The 21,590-nt window shown below is 36.1% G+C and overlaps 2 protein-coding genes across 2 annotated transcripts in view; both read right to left on the bottom strand.

Annotated features, from left to right (window-relative positions):
* LOC140166649 (sodium-coupled monocarboxylate transporter 1-like) overlaps positions 1 to 3,799 on the bottom strand; it is a 35,018-nt gene extending 31,219 nt beyond the window's left edge. Inside the window, exons 1-3 of the mRNA XM_072190148.1 lie at positions 3,455 to 3,799; positions 1,295 to 1,360; positions 416 to 535 (exon numbers count right to left, since the gene is read on the bottom strand). Coding sequence (XP_072046249.1) covers positions 416 to 535; positions 1,295 to 1,360; positions 3,455 to 3,799 — 531 coding nt within the window. The remainder of the gene's footprint in view (positions 1 to 415; positions 536 to 1,294; positions 1,361 to 3,454) is intronic.
* Positions 3,800 to 16,289: 12,490 nt separating this feature from the next.
* LOC140166648 (sodium-coupled monocarboxylate transporter 1-like) overlaps positions 16,290 to 21,590 on the bottom strand; it is a 29,576-nt gene continuing 24,275 nt past the window's right edge. The window contains exons 17-22 of the mRNA XM_072190147.1: positions 21,223 to 21,352; positions 20,360 to 20,448; positions 20,136 to 20,248; positions 18,839 to 18,909; positions 18,245 to 18,331; positions 16,290 to 16,478 (exon numbers count right to left, since the gene is read on the bottom strand). Of these exons, the coding sequence (XP_072046248.1) occupies positions 16,290 to 16,478; positions 18,245 to 18,331; positions 18,839 to 18,909; positions 20,136 to 20,248; positions 20,360 to 20,448; positions 21,223 to 21,352 (679 nt within the window). The remainder of the gene's footprint in view (positions 16,479 to 18,244; positions 18,332 to 18,838; positions 18,910 to 20,135; positions 20,249 to 20,359; positions 20,449 to 21,222; positions 21,353 to 21,590) is intronic.

Genomic DNA, 21,590 nt, shown 5'->3' with positions numbered 1-21,590 from the left:
CGTCAATAAAGTCCCAACTCACGCTCGCATAAATTCACATAAGCGTGCACCAGTCACGCTTTACGCAACGCACAATTTCAATACACGGTGTTATGACTCTTATTTTTTTCGCCTTCTATAAGCCGAACAAACTTTATTAATGAGAGCAATTTAATCGAGAACATGTAGAAGGCAAATTCTTTAGTTTGGTTGTGAAATTGGTGTTGATACGAAGTACAATTATGGAGATGTTAAAAGGAGATTATATTTACATATCAAATATATCACGAGGCTAACTCATAAAAAAAACAAAAAAACTATTGGTCATTTTTTCATCTACTTTATTAAAAACGCAAGTGTTTTGAAAATCTGAAAACTGGTACATGGAAATCAGAAATTAGAAATGATTTGATCCCTAAGAAGCAAAAGTACTTACAATCGTTGTATAAAATGTACATACAAGTCCGGTTGCCAACACAGAGCCCCACAGATTGATTCCTGTGACTTGATTTAAAGCTAGAGCTGGTGCGTAGATCACAATAGCCATATAAACAAACTTTATACAAAAATGGAAATCAACTCGATTATTACAATTCGTACATTTGAAAGTAATTAAATGCTCTTGTTTTATATTACGATGAGCTCTGTTATTATATTAACAACACATTTTAAAACATGAGCAATTTATTTCAATGATATAATTTCGATTTTAAGGTAAGTGAGATTACATGATATACCGTAGTTGTTTTAATTTAACACAAAACCTGCAGTGTGCTTCTTAGTATTAGTAATTGATCTTATATGAAATGAGACAAGGAAGTCAATAATTACGTTTATAATTCAATAGGTATTGCAGTTCTTGAGTTAAGGCCAATAATATACAAGCTGTATCCGAATGATTTGTACCCATCAGTTTTCGTAATGGATGCGTCTGACTGACACATTAATATTAAACATAAGATTCAAATAACTTGTAGATTAATTGTATAACAGGTCCATAAACTATACATTCTGGACATTTCAAGAATATCAAATGTTGCATTTGGAAGAGGCAGGCTTTTCAAAAAATATCAAAATTAATGGGTACCAATCATTTTGATACAGCCTGGGAGTTTTGGGTGTTTTTCCCTCCCAAGAATGATGAAATTAATTGATTTGACAACTTGAAGATTAACTGATCGTGTTTCTGTTATTTATTGTATCATATTGAAAGTATGATAAGATGTAATACCGTAAAGATTCGCCTAATGGCGCACTATGTTAAGGGAGCCCATAGCGTCATTAGGCGAATCTTTACGGTATGATAATAACAAACCATTTGACACATGAATGCCAGCAGTGCGCAAAACCGGGCTGCCTTGTTGAAGCGTAGTTCCAGGTACTGAATGATTGAGTATGATAAAAAAAGAAACATAATAAATGTACACATAGAAGATAATTGCTTGAAAATCAAACTAATAATAACATCGATGATTGTTGAATAGTGCATCAAATTAATTAACCACTCTCTTTGTCAACCATTGTATCCCTCTCGGGTTTTTCTTCGTATCTGATCATCTGCTCACTTGTTATTACTGAAACAAAAGATATGATACAAAACTAAAATGCCTAACCGGTTTCCCCAAGTTTTGTGATTGGACAATATGTTCGGTTTAGCCATTGTTAACCTGAATTTATACTCCATCGCTGAGCGACGAGCGATTGGTATTTAAACCAATAAGGTAGCGCGCTTTTTCAAACGCAACAGAAAACGCTCTATATCATTGGCTAAAAACCAATCGCTATTGCTCAGCGATGTAGTATAAAATCAGACTGAGCCACTGTTCTCCAGAGAACAATACATCCAACAGGTGATTCAAAATTGATCCTTTAAGGGGGTACTACACCCATTGATTTTTTTTTTGCATTTTTTGCATTTTGTGAAGAAATTACAAAAAAATTGGACAAAGTGGTATGCAAAATGAAGGGGCAAATCTTCTCGTTTTATTGGTGGCATCGGTATCAATGTAGCTTACATGCTTTTGAAGATAGAAGCCAAAAGGAGGTATATCACTGATGATTTAAATTCACTTCATTTTGGAAAGCTTACTATCAACGGATTTCGTTAAAATTTTGGATATGTGTTGCTAACACATTAGGGAAATAATGTTGATATGTAAAATGGGAATAAGTGGTCCCTGATTTCTTTTATGACTTCATGAACTTGGTGCTCCACAACTATCAAAAAACGAACCGGTTAAAATGCTTCTATTTTCAATGTCGAGCTATATTTTGTATTTTGAACTTGCAACACTATGTCACTGAAACTTAATTAAGCCATAGGTAACAGGTTACCACAACCACACTACAGCAATGTTGAAAAAAGATTGTATTTTTGTCACCTATACCACCATATTAGGTAGTTTTCCGTAAGCTTCATTTTTGTGATTTTGGTAACTATTTTATATTTATTTGCCCAATCCAACTGAACTAGGCAATCTAAATTGTACTCACCATTTACATCCCAAGGTATTTGAGTATATCCACCTCAAACATGTCCATTATAATCCAGTAACAGACAAAATATCAAAATTGATGTCTCATTATGACATGTATGATATCACAGACTATCACATGTATTCAAAATTGATGCCTGAATTTGACCTGAACCAATTGACCTATAACCTGACCTTTGATGACCTTATAGCCTTTTTTAATCTCTTTTCCTAACAACATATTATAGAAGATACATACATGGTGAAGTATTAAATTGTCTATGTGGAAGAGATTATTTAGGCCTATTTAATTTATTCAGTGTTATAATCAGTGAGTATATTTCTATAGATAGTATAACAAAGGATTTAATGTATTCTATTCATGTATTCTACTTGGACATGTTCAATAGGATAAATTATGGTTTGTTATGAAACACACATCTTAGTTACCAGGATACAGTAAACAAAACAATATATAGGGCTAAAATGATTTTCTAAAATGGTTTAAAACCACTTTTTATGTAGAGATATTTTATAAGTTCAGGACATGAGATGATGAACATATTTATATACTTTATAAATTTGCAACAAAAAAAAGAAGATGGGTACTGATGAAAATCAGGGTATTAAATCGCCTTAACACATTGAGGATTCAGAACCAGAAAGCCGTAACTCACTATGACTCACTATGACCAGCTTTCACAAAATGAGCCCAAAGTTGGCTCCTTGCTTTGTTCTTCAAAAATCAATATTGCCTCCACAATGTCTTTTGTTTTCTATTGAAGTTTGTCATAAATAATGGACTGTATCTTCTATAGTGCCCTGGCGACTTTATGCTAATTTTGTGGGAGCAGGTGATTGTGAGTTGAGGCTTTCTGGCTCTGAACCCTCGACATGTAGTTTTAGGATCCAATTGAGCTACAATTAGGTGTAGGTGTCCGTAGGAGGTGGGGTGGGTGATGGCATGTGTGAGTGTATGTGTGGTAGGTGTGTGTACGTACCTCGTTTGCGCTCGTCATTTCAAAGCGAAAAAATAAAGGCATGGTGAACCGTGCCACAAATACACCAGCGAGAACATATGCCAAAGTAGTCCACCAATACATAGTGCCATAAATGTACATTTCTGCCGGTGTTCCCAAAACTGTAATTGCTGAAAGAAAACTTGCTACCAAAGACATGGCAACTGGTATAGGGTTCATGTTCCTGTCTGCCAGTAAGAATTCTTTAGTAGTTTTTTGTTTTCCTCCCGTAAAAGCATAGTAAATTCCTATTAAGGCGGAAACACCTAACATGCAACCGAATACAACGTAGTCTATAGACCCGAAAGTTCCGACAGAATCCGACATTGTGTTCTAATACAGAATAAGTGTGCTACTTCATTTGATATAATCGGCAAATGTACAAATTATTCACCGGGTGCAATAATTTATTCAATATGGCTCGACAACCTTTATGAAATACACTAAAGCTAAAAATAATTTGGTTTAGATTCCAGCTATTCCTATTGAAAACATACATACAAGTACAAGGTGTTTCTGAAAAAAAAAACACCGTCGCAAAAGTTTATCTAATCTATGATTATTATGATTCTAAATACGAGTTATCTTAATACTAATTATAGAGAGTTTGTCCGTCTGTCCGCGCGCTATCGCGTGCGCGCGGAGCTATCGCGTGCTCGCAGAGCGGGTACCCGGAGTATCAACGGGCGTGTGCGCGGTGTACCGACGGGCGCAGTGCGGGTATCGCAAAGCATTACAGTGTACATGTGACTAATTTACAGGTGCATCTCATCGGACCAGAACCAGGTAAGGCCTATAGCCCATTATATTGATCACTATTAAAGACGCAGGCCTATATCATTGTAGTTTAAAAGGTCAGGGCGGGTATATGGGTATATAGGCCTATAATGAGAACCACCCAACCCGAGAACCGCGAAATCTAGTTAAGTATATTATTGAGTAACAAAGCAGCGACCATATGTGACGTGTCATGTCAAAATCAGACACTTTTGAGCAGGTTATAAATTTCGAGGTTTTTACATATCTTAAATCAAGAGATATTTTGCTCCATAACGCCATTTTCCCCAATGAAATCGGACATTCCTCAGCGAAGCGCAAGTTATGGTAATATAAAATTGGAAATTGAGACATTATAAAATATAAATAATAATATAAAAATATTATTGACAATGTTGAGAGTAGGAATTACCTTGAAAAATGTCTCAAAAAATACAAGATGCCAGTTATATTCCGGTCTGAAACTATCAGACAATATTTTTAACATTAATAACATTACAAATTAGCAACAAACCCAAATTGTAAAAAAATCACCCCGGGCAGATTTTTGGCTATTTCTCCATTTACGAAAAGTGTCTGCTTTTGACATGACACGTCACATATATTTCTTTTAATTTAAAAAATTCACATATATTTCTTTTAATTTAAAAAATTGACATATCCGTTCTTGAAATATAACAATTAATTTTCAAAATTACTCTTCATTTTAATCCTTTCCACGAGTCAACATGTATGACATCCGTGGAAAGGATTTGAAATGGTCTATCACCCTAAAAGTCTTATATTTCATATATTTTATTTTCATAAAATTAAAAAAGGATATGAAAGCTGTCTTATATGCATAATTTTTTTTCAGGAGCTGAAATTCTAAAACAAGTACAATTTTGGACGGTAAAATTCTTCCAGAGACACACTATATAAAAGTTAAGGCGTATTTGGGTCATGTCCAAAGTTTCATCTGTACCATATTTGTATATAGGTCTTATCAATCAGTCAACATTTTGGTCTTTAATAAAAAGGAAAATCAGAGTAGAGTTGCACCAAAAGCTTTACAAAGCTATAAAAGGTTTACAGTTAAAGTTTAGAGTTGCAAGATGTTAACGATGAAAGGGGTTTGGTGAAAACCCGTCGTTCAGTGGTACCCATATTATCGACGTTTTCCACACATAACCTACTACTACAATCCCGGAAAAAATGTGTTCGAACACCTATTCTCTATATATACTAATTTCCATGTTCTTCTTACTAGTAGTATAGTGTGCAAGCTATATGAGTGACTGAAAACTAAGAATTATAATAGTGTTGTCTCAATGTTCATCTTAGGCCTCGTATCCATAGGCTGTTCCCTTGTGGCTTGTGCCCTTGTTCCGTGTTTACTTTTTCCCATGTGACCTGCCACACAGACAACGAACCGTAGCGGCCACTAAGCAAAACAAAGGTTCATTGTCTGTGTGGCAGGTCACATGGGAAAAAGTAAACACGGAACAAGGGCACACGCCACAAGGGAACAGCCTATGGATACGAGGCCTTATGTGTATTCCCTCGCCTTTCCTCCAAACAATGTTGGGAGAAGATATAGTGTAGATGAGCATATTGGACATGCCAACATTGTACGGGGGTAGAAGGGGAACCATTTCCAATAAGGCCTTTAAAGTGTTCGAACAAATATTTCTAAGATTGTAGGTAATACCTAGAAGAGTAAAAAACGAGTCTCCCCTGAAGTCATCTTGTAATTCATGTCCTTCATCTTAAATCTCTTATTTTTTTTATATGTTCTGTATCTTAATTTGTAAAAATAAAGTCATCTAGTCAATACCGATGTGTCATTAATATTAGGGATAACCATCAAAATTTCATGTTGCCCCTATTGCTACAAAAGATCGTTTTCTGGATAGAACTCATCAATAGAAGTATTTTGGTGGTTAAATGGTCAAAATCGGTCAAAAACTTTTCGAATTATGAATTTTCAAAGTTTCCCATTCTGACCGGTCATTGGAACGAAATGAAATGACAAGGTCCAAAAATAGCAATTAGGGAGCAAAATTGGCATAAGCATATATTTACCTTTATATATTTCTTTATTTTAACATATATGCAAACATGAAACAACATATTGTGAAAGTATCAAAGGGTTTCTTATGAAATGGCACTTTACTAGTCAATGGCATAAATTATTTTTTCAAACCGAGGCATTGAAATCATGCATTTAGAGAACATTTGGCAGAAATCATCCAAGATGGCCGATATGGCACAAAATCAAAATCGCACTAAGTACAGGTGAACTTTTTTTTTTTTTTCCAAAATGTCAATGTTATTGGGTTTAATATGACCAATAGTAGGTGTATGCAAAGAAAATCTTAAGTGTCATTGAAGGTCATTGACTCATTTACAACAATAGAGGTTATCCACTTCACTCATCATGCTCATGTGAGACTTCTAACAAAAGGTGCTGGTTCCCGTAGTATTCCTTATTCAATACAATTCAATGCATGACCTCGAAGTTAGCTGCATGACTTTCGCGGGCTATTTTGAAACAGTTATGGTTGCACATTCAGGTACTTCTTTTGAAAGTTCTAAACAAGGTATAGCCAGCAGCAAATTGTAGATGGTATAGGCCTAAATATAAGAAAACGTTTAGGGTTGAAATCAGGTGAATAGTACATCGAATGAGCACGAAACTTCACATTTATGTTCAGAAAGGTGTCTTCTTAGCATGATTCGAAAGGAGTATGGAAATTCTAAAGGGAAGCTGGTGATTTAATTTGTAACTAGAGATCTACTTGTTCAATTTTTTAACCTTTTTACAGAGGGTATGGCAACTCTGCCAAATTACAGCTCAGTAGGCCACGTTGTTCACCTGATCTTATTGACATGAATATTTTGTGCCATTCTTGAGCAGTGCTGAACTCAGCCACTGGCAATTAAGCGCACTGTGGCGATGGACCAATTTTGACTCGCACTTACAGAAAAATGAAATAAGTTATGTTGCTGTAATTTGCAAGATAGTTACAAAACATAATTGGCATTAACATCCCTAATTTTTACAGAAAAATAATGAAAAATAAAAGAATGAGCTCAATTTAGAAATGTCTGTGCAAGCAGTGCACAGTTGAGCTCCCTGCATGTCTATGGGAGTGTTCTAATCAAGTTGATGGTTCATTGGTCATCCCTATTAATATCAATAACATCACTGCATTAATAAGGCCAGAGTAATGGGAGAGAACATGAACCTTTTCGAGCATCATTATTTCTGAATTGTATGTCCAAAGTATATAAAACTATACATTTTTGGAAAGGAAATGAGTCAAAGAATCCCATAGTGACGTCAGATTTGTTCTAAAATCTCGAGTTTTTGAAAATATCACAAAAAAATCACCTTTTTACCCCAATTTTTTTGTGACAACTTAGAAACAAATCCGTTCGGAGTAAAAAAAAATCAGTTAGCTTTTCAAGAAGAAGAGACATGAACTTAGGGAAGGTTTTTTATTTGTTTGAAATTCGTCTCTTTTTTCAAAATATTTAAAAAAACATGTGGAAAAAGCAATTTTGTCACTCTATTAAGCTAAAAATTGCACATAATATATTGACAGAAAATCACTGTCTTTTCAAAAGAAATAAAACGGTAAAATGAGGTCAATTACGGCATTGCTTGGTTACAACCGCACATGCGTGACTTCTCTCTAGTCCGAAGGGTCGCTAGTCCGAAGGTACTCTAGTCCGAAGGGTCGCTAGTCCGAAAACCAAATTAAGATCGCTAATCCGAAGGTTCTCTAGTCCGTAAGGGTTAGGGTTAGGGTTAGTGTTAGGGTTAGGGTTAGGGTTAGGGTTAGTGTTAGGGTTAGGGTTTATAGCTAGCCTTATTCTATATTCGGACTAGAGGACCTTATTAATTATTCGGACTAGCGAACCCTCGGACTAAAGAACCCGATATTCGGACTAGCGAAGCTCTTTTTCAGAATTCGGACTAGCGAATGGTAAATTACGTGTTCGGACTAGCGAACCTTAAGACTAAGGTGCTTTCGGACTAGGTAACCTTCGAACTAGAGAGTTGTAACCGTCACATCGCACATGGAGAAACATGCAGGTACAGAGGATTGATCAAACCGGTTTGTACCAATATTGGTCGGGGTTCAATCTCATAATGCAACATGCGTGAAAAACCCAAAACCGCGCAACAACAATGTATAGTTTGAATCATTATTTCAGGGTTGATTTTTTATGTCTTTATCAGGTTTTATCAGGTTTTCATGTCATGTCAAATTAGCTAATTGGATTCTTTAAACATTATTACTTTACATTGGTTCCGAAAAATACAACAACAAGTACGACACATAATACAAATACAAATACAGCAATATTATTATGATTAAGTTAAATCATTATTTAAAATAAATATCATAATTTAGTTCCAATCACTATTAGATATTGTGTATGTAACCAGAATTATCCGCGCTGTCAGATTTACTGTCTCTGTTGCCATTATTATCGTCAGCTTGAAACTGTGGATTATCTGTCCCAGCTTCTGCATAGCTTCTGAATTACCCTTGCAGTACTTGTTCCGTCATCGTTAGCATTTCTACACCAGCCTGATAAATAAATAAATAAATAAATAAATAAATAAATAAATAAATAAATAAATAAATAAATAAATAAATAAATAAATAAAAATAAATAAATAAATAAATAAATAAATAAATAAATAAATAAATAAATAAATAAATAAATAATAACATACTACTACTACTACTACTACTACTACTACTACTACTACTACTACTACTACTACTACTACTACTACTACTACTACTACTACTACTACTACTACTACTACTACTACTACTACTACTACTACTACTACTACTATATACTACTACTAATAATAGTAACAATGATAAAACTTTGACGTGCGTCACCTTGTCGGCCTCCAAATCCTCATATCTTGGAACCCCGCATCGGAAAATTACTTTGCAAGACTCGGGTAAGCAGCAGTACATTGCATCAGCCACGGAGATAAACAACTTGGGATCCACATCTCTGGGTTTTGTTGGACCTAAAGTGATAGTTTAACAGGTAATCATAATTAAAACAATACAAACAATAATATATTGTGAAGAATACGTCATGCTTTGGTGGGTAATTCATGTGTATCTTTTGTTCCCTTACTGATTTCCGTGAGACCATAAAAGCATTATGTGCGTTTGAGTGTCTTTGATTTCTTCACGTTACGTCATAACAGAGAAGATGAGAAGTTCTGCTCATCTTCTCTGGTCATAACGAATAGAGAGGTTGCCATTCCCAAACGTCGTCATCGTAAGCTCGCCTATCTATTCAAAATGACTCTCCTGTGACGGAGAAGAGGTATATAGCTTATTTAGCCAGTATTGAAGATTCTTTACGCACGAAATGAACGCGCGGACAACGTAGATGACGCATAAAATGTGTTCGTTTTACAATATATTAAAGACAGTCAAGGATATTGAACATACGAAGGAAAGTCTAGCTATTAATATGAGCTACGTGGTTTGAAAGTAATCATGATAATAAAACAACATCGAGGTGTGAAAATGTGTCCATTAAAATGCGTGTGAGATCGGTCGTATAAAAAGAGATTGCGATTTGCAAACTGCTACCAGGACTGCTACGCACGGAGGACGTTAAAATTGGCAGTTTTGTACTGCGTCACCCAGTTCATGTAACGCCGTTAAAGTTCCACACGAAAAAGTATCATTTTAAAAATAAAGTCATGGTATATGCATGTTGCTGTTTAAGCGGCATGTTACGGTCAAAATCAAACGTAAGCCGAATTAGTAGATATATTATGAGCCTACCAGCGCTCTATAGTTACGATGGAGCACAAGCTAGCATAGAACCGAGACTAACGATTCGGGTGTGCGCCGGGCGTGGTAGTATTTGGCAATGATTTCAGGTTTGTAACAGGTTTGTTTATTTCATAAATAACAATAAAACTTTAATAATAAAACTTGAATAAATAACTTTCATAATTATTTTGATGAATGATTGATTGACTCGATGTGGAAAGAATTTAATCAACAGATTGACTTCCGTTAGAAAGCTTGTAGTCAACGTACATGCTCTGTTTTCTCCCAAAATATTTCTTGGTGTATTTTGAGGATTCGTATTTCTCGCTCTTACCGCAATTGTATTATTTAAAGACTGTAGGCTTCCCCATTGTATTAATATAGAATCCCACTCTTGTTAAGTAGAATTAGAAAAAGAATCCATAATCATTGCAAATTTATGGCTCACATGGAGCGAGCTAAAGAGTCGCCATGGTGCAAATGATACCAACACGACGCAAAATATACATGCATGTGTCAAGTGTTTTAATGGGAGGACATTTGGGAATATAATGAAGAAATGTTGTTTTCACAAGTATAGGTCTTTGGCAGAATATCTATTGGAATCGCAGTTAATTTCGCCTCAATATGGTATGATGGAATATTTCTGTTCACAAATGAGAGAATAAAGGTATTGTTTTTAGTCGCTGGAGTGCATCTATCGTCTCATATAACACGGGCGACATCATTATTTGAAGTAAAGAAGCCGAGTTGTTTTACGCCAAAATAATGATGTCGCGTGTTATATGAGACGATAGATGCACGACAGCGGAACGCACCATAAAAGCATTATGTGCGTTTGAGTGTGAGACGATAGCACGACAGCGGCTAAAAACTATGCCTTTATTCTCATTCTTAAACACTTCAATTCAAATAAATATATTAATCATAAGTATACCAAATTATTAAATCCTATATTTTACAAGGAATTACCTAGGGCTTAGAATCGATCAGTCCTGTTACTGCTATGCACATCCGATTGGTTCCAATAGCGCGTACGAGTATCGCATCAACACGCACGCGCTATGGTGTGTGATATCGTGTCATATCACACGGGTAAGAACCAATAAGATTGCAAGAACATTCTCAAGTGTTTAAGAATGTTCCATACACCTTACACAAGTTCATGTTTTGTCCGTATTAGTATCATATTTCCTCTTTACCTGTTAAGAAGCTAACAAACAATCCGATCAAAACACAAGTACACACCATCCAATGACAGCATAATACACATACGACACTGTATAAAGTTTGGTTATCGCCGGCCTGGACAAAGTTAGAATAAAATATGATATATTGGTCAATTATAGAAATTGGCTGATCATAGATAAAAAGTGACATCATCATGTTTCTAGTTATTTTTTGCTGGTCGAATGTTGGTTAACACAAAACAGCAATACCTCAAAGAATGAGATCTTTCTCTTCAGGTATGTTCTGTGGGTTGCTAATCACTGTATTTGCACGGTGAATGAGAAGCTATAAGAGCCAGGGGGCACTCAACTTTGGAAGTGACGGTATGTGCCTGTCAATAGGCCCCCTCTTTTGAAGTCGACTATACCCGATGACCCCTTTTTTTAAAGTCATACCCGATGACCCCCCTTTTTTCGTTGCGGCTACCCAATGACCCCCCTTTTTTTCGTTGCGGCTACCCAAAGACCCCTTTTTTCTAGATTTTCTAGAATAGCATCATCAAAATGGCAAAAAATAATGCCGAAACTTTCAAATTTTGCTAAATTTTTTCAAAATTATGCTGAAATTTTCAAAATTTTGCTCAATTTTTTCAAAATTTTCTACCCGATGTCACTCTTTAAAAAAAATGTTATACTCAATGACTCCCTTTTTTCAAAATGTTATACCCAATGACCCCCTTTAAAAAAATAACGCATTGCAGGCCTACCCGATAGGCCCCTACTTCGCGACGCCGGTAGGCACATACCCGTCACTTCTAAAGTTGAGTGCCCCCCGGGTATAAGAGAGTACTGATGACCCCAAACTGGAGATAGCGATCGGCATTTGAAGAAACGAGCGGACCGTCACTGATTAGGTGTAGTAGATTTGTTTTCATTGCATTCCTCTTAGGGGCCGTGCAACAATTATGAGCCCTGGTGGGAGGGTAGAATGGGGGGGGGTTATACTAACTTTCAGAACATTAACACCGAACACTTCTTCAATAAGAAGAAAGTAACCATTGTTTGGTTATCAATAACTTCCTTCACCCAATGGAATTTGAGGAGCTGCGCAGATAATTATTGGTGGTTGTTACGTTATAAGTGCGGATAGGTTTGCGCCGGGTTCAGCTGCAACCGGCCTAGTTGATGCGATCTGATTGTGATGATTCACCAGTTCACCTCTGGAAAAATACGCTATATAAATTTTTATTCATTTATAATCCTCGACAAGGAGAAAAAGTGGCTCTAGATAGTTGCAACAGAAGCATGGGAGCAGCCAAGAAAGTGGGGACTTCTCTTTCAGCTGTCACATACAAGAGATCTGACTGTACAATGTCTATTACGTCATCATTAGTCAGATACCTGAAGAAGTTTCCGGATGCAACGTAGTATAGTGATATCTTACCAAATATTTCTGACCAGCATATGGCGCCACCATCGGCAGCAACAGTTTGAATTTGCTGGTATGAATTCCCTTAATCGTTTGTGGATAATACAAATGAACCTGATATAAAATGATAATAAAGCCCTCTTCAAGGCTGGTTCAAAGTGAATATTCGAAGGCGAATATTCGGCTTCGAATACGTTTTGGGCGTCAAAATATATGCGGCTTCGAATATAAAACTATGAACCGGAGAAAGATATATATCTACAATTCATAGCGTTGCCCGACTGTTAACAAGTATTGCCCGTTGACCAAGGTAAGCAAAATTTAGAGAATTTCTTTAACGAAGTTAATAAAATCATAATAGGTAAACTCCATTGAACTATTGTCATGATTTAATGTCTGTATAAATGGGTCTAAATAGGAGCAGTGGCGTAACCAGTGGGGGCCGGGGTGCAAGCTGCCCCCGGACACAAAAAAACCTGGAAGAAGAGTCCCCGGAAGAGTAAAAAATTGGGAAGGGGGAAAGAGAGAAAAAGAGGGATGAAAAAAGAGGGAAGAGAAAGGGGAAGAAGAGAAAAATGGGAAGGAGAAGAGAAAAAAGGGAAAAAGAGGGAAGAGAAAGGGAAAGAAGAAAAGAAAAAGAGGGAAGAAAAGGGGAAGGGAGAAGAGAAAGGGAAGGGACTCAAGGGAGAAGAGAAAAGGGAAAGAAAGAGAGAAGAAGATCTAAAGGCCTACTACTTTCATTGTGAAATTTGTACTCTGAAACACTGATATTTTCTAATATGCCAAAAACCAGTGGCTTCATAGCGCTCAGCCCCCTTGACCCCCGTCTGGGCTTTGCCCCTGGACCCCTGGACCCCCCCACCGACTCCACCCGTTTAACGCTTCGTGGCAAGCGAGCGTTCTCTCGAATATAAATACTAAAACTTTTGATCAGATTTTGGGAAATTTTTCAATCTTGCCCCCCCCCCCCGGAAGGTCAGGTCTGGTTACGCCCCTGACCTGAATAGGAGTCAAAAGATTTGCTTTTCAGGGCATTTACGACCTGCCTGTAACAGGCGCGGAGGTTGACCCATACCTTCTTGTAGGTTTCAACTGCAAAGCAAATCAAGAAATGAATGAGTAATAGATAAATAAATAAATAAATAAATAAATAAATAAATAAATAAATAAATATAAATAAATAAATAAATAAATAAATAAATAAATAAATAAATAAATAAATTAAAATAAATAAATAAATAAATAAATATATAAATAAATATATAAATAAATATATAAATATCATAAATATCATAAGATATGATTGAAGCGACGACAAATATGACAGCCCTCACAAGTGTTATATATGAGACCACCCACGGTGATCCACCAAATATATATCTGTCGAGTTCAACAAAATTCAACTCCCACACATATATTTCCGGTGAATACTTTTTTCATTGGCTGATATCCACTTGAGATCGGTATCATCAAAGTAGTATTGCTCTCATTTCATGATTCATTGAGCAATCAATTTTGGCATTTGACCGAAATCATAGGCCTTCGCCGAAATACGCGTCAAAAGATAAAAAGTCTCGTTCCGAACTTGTGTAGGCCTACATTGCTAGGGCCTAAGTGTGTTTTAATGCCTGATTCACAAATTATAGAAATAAACAAGAATTTATTTTAAAAGAACACGCAATGATAGGGTACCAACGCTCGTGGTTTTGGTTGTTCTGCATAGTTTATGAAGAGATTCATTGCAAAGCGCTATATATCCATTCCTACATATTACTTATTTTGCCATCTTAATTATTAATTATAATTATGAATTTGACTGATAACAACGCATTACATCTTTATTCGGCCCAAAATAACAAAAATGGGTGAACTTCCATGGCAAATGCATTTTTACTATATCAATAACCAATGATTTACCACCCCGGACCCTCACACGTCCTCTGTCAGGGGCAGATGCATATGGGGACATAGAACTGGGGCCAAACATTATTTATGTAAAACCGGGGTGGAGGCATAAATCTGAATTTGGAGTTAGACTTTTTTTCTGCATCAGTCGATTTAAATAGAGCTACGTTAATATGGAAACATTCACTTGTATACATTTAGGTTATGTTTGTAAGCCTAAATATCATATTATTTGCATAAAACATTACTAATCATATAAAAATGGGTACTCTTGTACCGCACTAATAAGGGGGGGCACACCACTAAATCAATGCGCCATTTGTGTAACCCTAATGAGTTCCGGTAAAATACAGAAACTATTTGAGGTATTTTGGGCTGGTCTTTAGACTTATTAATCAAAGAGTGGCGAATTATAGCTTAAATAAAAGTGGAAAGCCTATACATAAATTTGAGTTACCAAAAAAGTAGCATTTTTATAATTATTGAGAAAATAGGTCCGCGAATTAAAAATGGCAGAATCGTGTTTGCAGTCTTGAGAGCATGTCAAAAACAGTGAGGGCGCTGTTCGCGGCCTCGTAGCGGGAAAACGAGGTGGAAGGACCCCTATACATTGAAACATATGTTAAACTTTCATCGATTTACAATCGACTGGTCATCATAAAAAATTTTTTAAACGAGCCCAAAAGGCCTCAAAATGAGCAAAGAAAACCGGTGTTTTTACACGTATTTCAATGGGAAGATTATTTAGTGGTGTGCGCCCAAAGAATTTTCTTTCAGTTCGTTATCAGCCATGTTGGAACTATCCAGGCGTATTTGACAACTGGGCAGGTTAAGGGATGGGGTATGAACGTTTGGACAGTAGGTCTATTTATTGTGGGACATTGGAGCACATCAGACATATCGAATAGGATTCTGAATACGAAGAATGTCCTTCTGATATCAAATAATTTTGATTTTTTGAAATTCGCAATGAAATACACATTTTATCATGTTTATGGCAAATGATTAAAAATTGATATTTTTGATATTTAACAGTACTCAAATGAAACTTAATAAATCTGATGATTTATACTTATAGTGTATGTAGGTGGGATGAAAAGCCGACAATCAATTGACAATTTTGACCTTTCGTATTGAAGATATGGATTTTTTCCCCAAAACACACAAAAATTAGGTCTTTTGGGAAAAAATCCATATCTTCAATATGAAAGGGCAACATTTTCAATTGATCGCCGGCTTTTCCTCCCAGCTACATACACTTTAAGAAAATATCATTAGATTTATAATATTTACTTCGAGGACTGTTATATATCAATATGTGAAAAATATCACATTCTAATAATTTGCCATAAAATTTGTATTATATCGTGAATTTCAAAAAATGAAAATTATTTGATATCAGAAAGACATTCTTCGTATTCATAATGTAATTCGATATGTCTGATGTGCTCTCATGTCCCACAAAAATACTGTCGAAACGCTCAAAACGCTCATTCCAGATCCTTTAATTTTCATTGGGGATTTTTGAAATCATCGTTCGTCGAACGATATTCAGGTGACCTCGAGCCTTTCATATAAATCAATAGTATCTCGCTATCAGTTGCGCGATATTTAATCCGATTCAACTCATATTTTATTCGTTGCCGTATATATTTTGACGTCACAAAAAGTATTCGAAGCCGAATATTCGTCTTCGAATATGCACTATGAACCGACCCTTACCATGGGTCTGGGGTTGTCATTATTTGAGTTCCTTGTACTATCGTCGTCATTGTAGCTGTTGTCATATTGAAATCACACCCATCTGTAGTCAGTGGTGGCTTATAATGAGTTGGTGGCCAAATGTTTGCTCCTACACCTATCCAACAAGTTAATACCAAACCACACATGATTCCACTCACAGCACCCTACAATTAGTATGAGAGTAGAGGAAGAGAGACAGAGAAAGCCTCTGCCCTAATCTAGTCCTGTTCAAACTATTTGCGGTTTTCTGTAGTCGCATGGTTTCATAGGCAATTGAAAACATTTTATAAGGAAATTCATAAACCAATCAGTGATATTTATTTCGAACTTGTCGCCAGACGGTTTATCTAATAATAATAATAATAATAATAATAATAATAACTAGTGGCAAATGGTGGTCATAGACCACAAACCTAGCTGGGGCATGTTGGTGTTGTGGAGGTATCTGACCCTACAAAATGTTCCAAAATGCTCCCCTGGTCATGGGGTTTGTTTTCACCGAGTTTGAGTCCTGTACTCCTAACAGATGTCCAAAAAATTCAATTCTAAGATTTGACCCCAGATGACCTTTGACCTGACCTATGCATGATGTTCCATAATGTTCCCCTGGTCTTGAGGTTTGTTGTCACCATGTTTGAGCCCCGTACCTCTTACAGATATCCAGAAAATGAAATTCTACGATTTGACCCCAGATGACCTTTGACATGACCCTTGCACAGTGTTCCAAAATGTTCCCCAGGTCAGTAAGTTTGTTGTTGTGGAATTTGAGCCCCGTACCCCTAACAGATGTCCAGAAAATGCATTTAGAAAATTTAACCTCTACATGACCTTTGACCTGACCCCTTCAAAATGTTCCCCTGGTCATGAGATTTGTTGTCACAGAGTTTGAGCCCCATACCCCTTGCAGATATCCAGAAAATGAAGTTATGAAGATTTGACCCCAGATAACCTTTGACCTGACCCCTGCAAAGTGTTCCAACATGTTCCCCTGATCATTAAGTTTGTTGTCACCAAGTTTGAGCCCCTTACAGATGTCCAGGAAATGCGTTTCTAAAATTTGACCTCTGCATGACCTTTGACCTGACCCCCGCAAAATGTTCCCCTGGTCATGAGATTTATTGTGTCGAGTTTGAGCCCCATACTTCTTACAGATGTCCAGATAATGCAATTGTAAGATTTTACCCCCTTAATGACCTTTGACCCCAATTCTGTGTGCAAGGTAAGGGCACTGGGTAAAGCCGATGCACATGTGTAAGTGACGTCATTGTGCTATGTAATATGTGGCAGAAGAAGCATTTTGAAGATATTTGGTTAAATACCGGAAATGCCCCTTTAATGACATTTGATCCAAATTCTGTTTGCACCATATGGGCACTGGATATAGGCAATACATATGTGCAAGTTACATAATTGAAGGGTGTAACATGTAGGAGGAGAAGCATTTTGAAATTTGTTGCCAGAAGAAGAAAGAAGAATCGGATAGCATTACAGTACCTAGCTCGGGGGGTGAAAACCCCCCAGCTAGGTAATAATAATAATAATAATAATAATAATAATAATAATAATAATAATAATAATAATAATAATAATAATAATAATAATAATAATAATAATAATAATAATAATAATGTGTTTAGTCGTCGTATTTACCCCATAATTCCCCTCATTCTTCAGGCCCTGGCCTCTTTCGGGGCTAATTTATAGTTTAAGCTTATTGGATATTCATATTTCGGGGTTAGTTGTTCTATAGCCCTGCGGGGCAAACTACTTGGATATCGACCTTTCGCGTTTAGTGGTTCTTTTTCTAATACTTATTATTATAATAATGTTACTGGCGAAGGAGCACAAACCAAACCGGCTGGGACCGAGACTAATATGTACTACGATCAAGTGTCTACAATGATTTATTAGACAGAATCTCTTATCTTACTTTGGAATTGGCCCATGGGAAGAACATCCCTAAACTGAATAGGCCAAGAAGTGGTCCACTTATCATACCGAATAGACTGATAGAAATCTGAAAATATTAACAAAAAGTATAGTAACATACAACATAATAACATACACATTCTAAAGAGAACCTATTGCTTCATAAGATAATAATTAAGTGAAATTCAAAAAAAAAAAAGAAGACGAATCACTCTCTATAAACGAAATAGAGTGAATAAAGCATGAAAAAGTAATCTCATGAACTTCAATTCCATGTTGAAAAATATCTATATAGTAAGATTTTATCATTGCTTAAATCGTTCAGAGTAAAATTGACCTTATTTTTATTCGTCCAAAAGGTGTGAAAGGAATGGTCTTCAGTCACTCCAAAATAGTGGAATTTCACTCTTTTGTGAGCAAACAATAGATTATATTTCGGTAATCAATCCTTGCAACTGATTAAAGCGAGACGTCAGCATATTAAAGAGCCATTTTCAGATATTATTCAGTTACTGTTATTTAGAGTCTTTTTCAGGTTGGAATTTCTACTATACTCATAAAATATCTATGTACAAGTGAAATTAATATCAATTACCGTTAAAATAGACCCGCTCATGAGAGATACCACGTAGGAGATAAATAAAGCAAAGAATCCGTACAATAAAGCTGCAAATAAATAAAGAGAGAAATGGAAATTGGCTTAATCTGGTTAAGGGATGGGGTATGAACGTTTGGACAGTATTTATTATGGTACATTAGAGCACATCAGACATATCGAATTGCATTCTGAATATGAAGAATGTCTTTATGATATCAAATAATTTTGATTTTTTGAAATTTGCAATGTAATACACATTTTATGGCAAATGATTCAAAAATAATATTTTTGATATTTAACAGCGCTCGAAGTAAATGGATTGAAGATATGGATTTTCTCCCAAAACACCAAAAAACATTAGGTCTTTTTGGGAAAAAATCCATATCTTCAATATGAAAGGTCAAAATTTTCAATTGATCGTCGGCTTTTCCTCCCAGCTACATACACTTTAAGAATATGTCATTTATAAAATTTACTTCGAGGACTGTCATATATCAAAAATGTGAAAAATATCAAAAATGTGAAAAAAATATATTTTAATCATTTGTCACAAAAGTTGTATTATATCGTGAATTTAAAAAAATGAAAATTATTTGATACCAGAAAGACATTCTTCGTATTCAGAATGCAATACGATAGGTCAGATGTGCTCTCATGTCTCACAAAAATACTGTCGAAACGCTCAAAACGCTCATTCTAGATCCCTTAAGACTAAGGGCGGTCCATACTTTTCGTAAGGGGGAAGGGGTAAAATTTCTGGGCATGCACCTAAATGTAAAATCCAACATCAAAAAGTACATGATGCAGTTTCAAATTCAAATTCAAGTAAAAAGTAATGGCAAGTTCGTCAGTGCCTAGCTCCCATGTATTATGTAGCCTATGTGATTTTATTTCTGTCAGTTTGGTTTAATTTGTCTGCGCAGGTGAAGAGTGATTTTTATCACCCGTTCCAATGTACTTTTCTATTGTTTTCTTGATTCTTGTCGTTTCACACTTCTGTTGGTTATTTTGGCTATTTAAGTTCACCTACAGTGCATACATTTTACTTGTCCCCTGCATTCTGTCTGTGTTTGACTTGTTTACTCCACATCAATTTGGTACACTTTTGTCTTTATATTTAGTTGCTATAATTTGCTATAAAATGTTCGCCTGGATATTGACTTCGAAATGGGAAAATTCAAATTTCAAATATATACAAAAACGATATGACCAAATTCATTTTGAGATATTGAGGAACCTTCTGGCATCAAATTTAACATATACGTATGAATTGTGAGAAAAATTTTAAACTTACCAACACCTTTACTGATCCATGTCATGCGATTCTCGGACAAATTCTTCCAAATCGACTTCACAAAATCCTCTGTTGTGACTGCTGCCAATGAATTTAATCCCGACGAAACCGAACTGTTTTGTAGGTACAGAAACAGTTATTTAAAAACATCTTTCCTTCAGAAATTTAAGTGTTGGTACACTGTGATTTGTTTGGGTTATTTTTTGTTCCCATTAACTACATACCTGAGAGCACCGCTAAAAACTGCTGAGGTGAAGAGCCCAGGAAGACCAGGAAAATCACGGAATAAATCCAAAGTAAAATATGCAATCAGCTGAAAATGTAATTACAACAATCTATTGGGATTGAGGTTTAGATTTAGGTTTAGGATCAGGGTATGGGATATGGTTATAATTAAGGGTTTAGGTTAGTCAGACACAAATCACACACCACTAATCACCCGCTACAGCCCAAAAATAAATGCAGAGGTACACTGGTTTAACAGATCACCAAGAAGAACACAAATGGTACAACAACACCCACACCTCACACTGTGCCCCATCTCCGCACACACATTCCCACACAAACACCCCAACGTAACACACAAGGTTTAGATTTAGGTTTAGGATCAGGGTATGGGATATGGTTATAATTAAGGGTTTAGGTTAGTCAGACACGAATCACACACCACTAATCCCCCGCTACAGCCCAAAAATATATGCAGAGGTACACTGGTTTACCAGATCACCAAGAAGAACACAAATGGTACAACAACACCCACACCCCACACTGTGCCCCATCTCCGCACACACATCCCCACCCCCACCCCCAACGTAACACACAAGGTTTAGATTTAGGTTTAGGATCAGGGTATGGGATATGGTTATAATTAAGGGTTTAGGTTAGTCAGACACGAATCACACGCCACTAATCACTCGCTACAGCCCAAAAATAAATGCTGAGGTACACTGGTTTAACAGATCACCAAGAAGAACACTAATGGTACAACAACACCCACACCCACACTGTGCCCCATCTCCGCACACACACATTCCCACACAAACACCCCCAACGTAACACACAAACATCCCCAACGCAACATGTTTACCTGATCACTTTTCGACACTTTCCCTAAAGACAGTGGATCACAATCTTTGTAATACGCATACATTGTCAACCCAGATAAGCAAGCTAGAGATATTATGATGGATATACAACACATTCCTAAAAACAACGCCCTGTGAAATAAGCACAGTCATGGATGAGATATTTATGATATCAGTGGAATCAGATTGCATACCAACCCAAGAAGCCATGAGAAAATACACTGATATTGTACATGTACTTTTTTTTAGTATTTTTAGCACATTGTTTGTCCAAATGATATATTGTAATGTTTCTTCGCTTGATAGCACAAAAAACGACAACTCAATATCACAAGAGCCTAGATAGATTCTCCCCCTAACCTGTCATAAA

Source organism: Amphiura filiformis, chromosome 12 (genome assembly GCF_039555335.1).
Source record: "Amphiura filiformis chromosome 12, Afil_fr2py, whole genome shotgun sequence".
NCBI lineage: Eukaryota > Metazoa > Echinodermata > Ophiuroidea > Amphilepidida > Amphiuridae > Amphiura > Amphiura filiformis.
Note: the sequence above shows the minus strand (reverse complement) of the source record. Positions and strands in the feature narration are given on the sequence as shown.